Source organism: Lepus europaeus, chromosome 4 (genome assembly GCF_033115175.1).
Source record: "Lepus europaeus isolate LE1 chromosome 4, mLepTim1.pri, whole genome shotgun sequence".
Classification (NCBI taxonomy): Eukaryota; Metazoa; Chordata; class Mammalia; order Lagomorpha; family Leporidae; genus Lepus; species Lepus europaeus.
Genome location: NC_084830.1, coordinates 164,958,045 through 164,960,141, shown reverse-complemented (window position 1 = coordinate 164,960,141; position 2,097 = coordinate 164,958,045). Strand labels below are relative to the sequence as shown.

General features: G+C 55.3%; 1 protein-coding gene across 1 annotated transcript; it reads left to right on the top strand.

Annotated features, from left to right (window-relative positions):
* The first annotated feature begins 834 nt into the window (after window positions 1–834).
* Window positions 835–1,770, top strand: LOC133758843 (olfactory receptor 2L3-like). The gene has a single exon (XM_062189978.1). It carries the CDS (start codon window positions 835–837, stop codon window positions 1,768–1,770), a length of 936 nt encoding a protein of 311 aa, XP_062045962.1.
* Window positions 1,771–2,097: the final 327 nt, after the last annotated feature.

Sequence of the window (2,097 nt, the reverse complement as noted above, 5' to 3'; positions counted from 1 at the left end):
TGTGAGCTGACTTGCCAGGGAAAGGCCTGGCTCTCGCCAGAAGGTCATTGCATGCAGGTGCCTGTGCAAGTGCGGGCGGCTGCGCTCCTGGAGCTGCTCAACCTGCAGAGAGCAGAGGTGCAGCGGCGCGTGCAGCAGGGCCAGGGGCCGCGGAGACACTGGGCAGAGCTCCAGGTCTGTGTCTGAGACACAGGACAGACGTGTCATCAGTCACTGTAGATGTAGGATTCTCTGTTACATCCAAGAGCTTTCCTCGGTCAGTAATACAGAACGCTGATGGTTGGCAGTTCTGTGCGTCTAGCAATTTCTGTCACCCTGTGTATAACATAAGGACAATCACCCAACAAGAGGAAAGCAAACAGTAGGATATTTCATTAGGATGTAACCAAGTAATTGATTTATAATTTATAAAGCCAAATTGAAAGAACTGATTAGAATTTCCTTCATTTGTGCTGCGATGCACAAAAGTTCTTAGCTAGGGCCCACGGCTAACATAAACAGTGTGTAGCAGTTTAAGCCTGTATTTCTAGAAATGGGTGTTCGTATTTACAGGATTCTCCAACTTAGAAGGAAAGAAACAAAGAAGAAAATCGGAAGAACTCAGCTCAGCAGAGGCCGGTTAGTGCTGGCGTGGGTCGTGTGTCCAGTATTCTGTGTTTACCAAGTCAGGTGATTGTTCAAGAGACACGGGAAAGTGCTCTCCCTGAGATGCAGGCAAAGGCTATGTGAGAACCCGGAGCTGGGGGGAAGGTTCCCGAACGCTGGCCCCCAGACTGACACGAGTCTGTCACGCGTGGTGGTGGCACTTGTGGTCTCCCTTGTGCCTGCAGCGGCATGGTGGGTGGGAACGCCTCTTCGGCCACGGACTTCCTCCTGGCCGGGCTCTTCCCTGGGTCCCGGCACTCCCTGCTCCTCAATGCCGCCGTGGTCCTCGTCTACGTCCTGGCCTTCCTGGGAAACGCTCTTCTGATCGTCCTGATCCTGGGGGACGCCCGGCTGCACACGCCCATGTACGTCCTGCTCAGCCAGCTCTCCCTCATCGACCTGACACTGACCTCCACCATCGTCCCCAAGATGGCCGCCAACTTCTTCACAGGGGAGAGGGGCATCTCCTGGGTTGGCTGCGGGACACAGAGTTTCTTCTTCCTGTTGCTGGGGACATCTGAGTGCCTCATCCTGAGCCTCATGGCGTACGACCGCTACGTGGCTGTGTGCAACCCACTGCGCTACCCCGCCATCATGAGCCCCAGGTTCTGCCTGCACATGGTGGCTGGGTGTTGGGTTGGAGGCTTGGCCAGCTCCTTGGTTCACACAGTTTACCCTCTGCACTTCCCCATCTGTGGGTCCCGGGAGATCCAGCACTTCTTCTGCGAGGTCCCTGTCCTCATCAAGCTGTCCTGCGAGGACACGTCCGTGTATCAGTCTGTGGTGGTGGTGAGCAGCGTGGTGCTGCTGGTTGTCCCCTTCGGTCTCATCACAGCCTCCTACACGCTCATCTTCCTCGCTGTGCTCCGCATGAGCTCCGTCAAGGGCAGGCGGAAGGTCCTGGCCACCTGCTCCTCTCACCTCACGGTGGTGAGTCTCTTCTTCGGCCCGAACATCTTCATTTACATGAGCTTCACCTCTTCCCACAGCCCAGAGCAGGACCAGGCGCTGTCTGTGTTCAGCAACGTGTTCACCCCGATGCTGAACCCCCTCATCTACAGCCTGAGGAACAAGGAGGTGCTGGCTGCACTCCGGAAGCTGGCGGGGAGGTGCGGGGCTTCCTAGGGAGCGGAGACAGCGACAGGCTGTGGCGGTGAGCAGAGCAGAGGCCGGGCTGGGGGAGCGGGCTGTGCTCGCGGCTTCAGGAGACCATGATGAGAGTTCTTTCTGAATGAAGTTTTGGCTGTGAGCCCCAGACCTCTGCAGGAGGCTGCCTTGCTTTTATTGTAAATATCCCTGGAGCCTTATCGAGTCAGGAACCTATTAAAATTCTTTTATGTTTTCATTAATCGGCTCTGAAATCTCTGAGGTTATTAGAAAGTTGCTGCATATATAATGGGAACCAATGTTGGGGTCACAAAATGGGTTCACCTTTGCCAAGTGTGTCCGGTA

Bases quoted from the DNA above. Each gene is read 5' to 3' on its own strand.
- LOC133758843 (XM_062189978.1), top strand. From the start codon at position 835: ATGGTGGGTGGGAACGCCTCTTCGGCCACGGACTTCCTCCTGGCCGGG.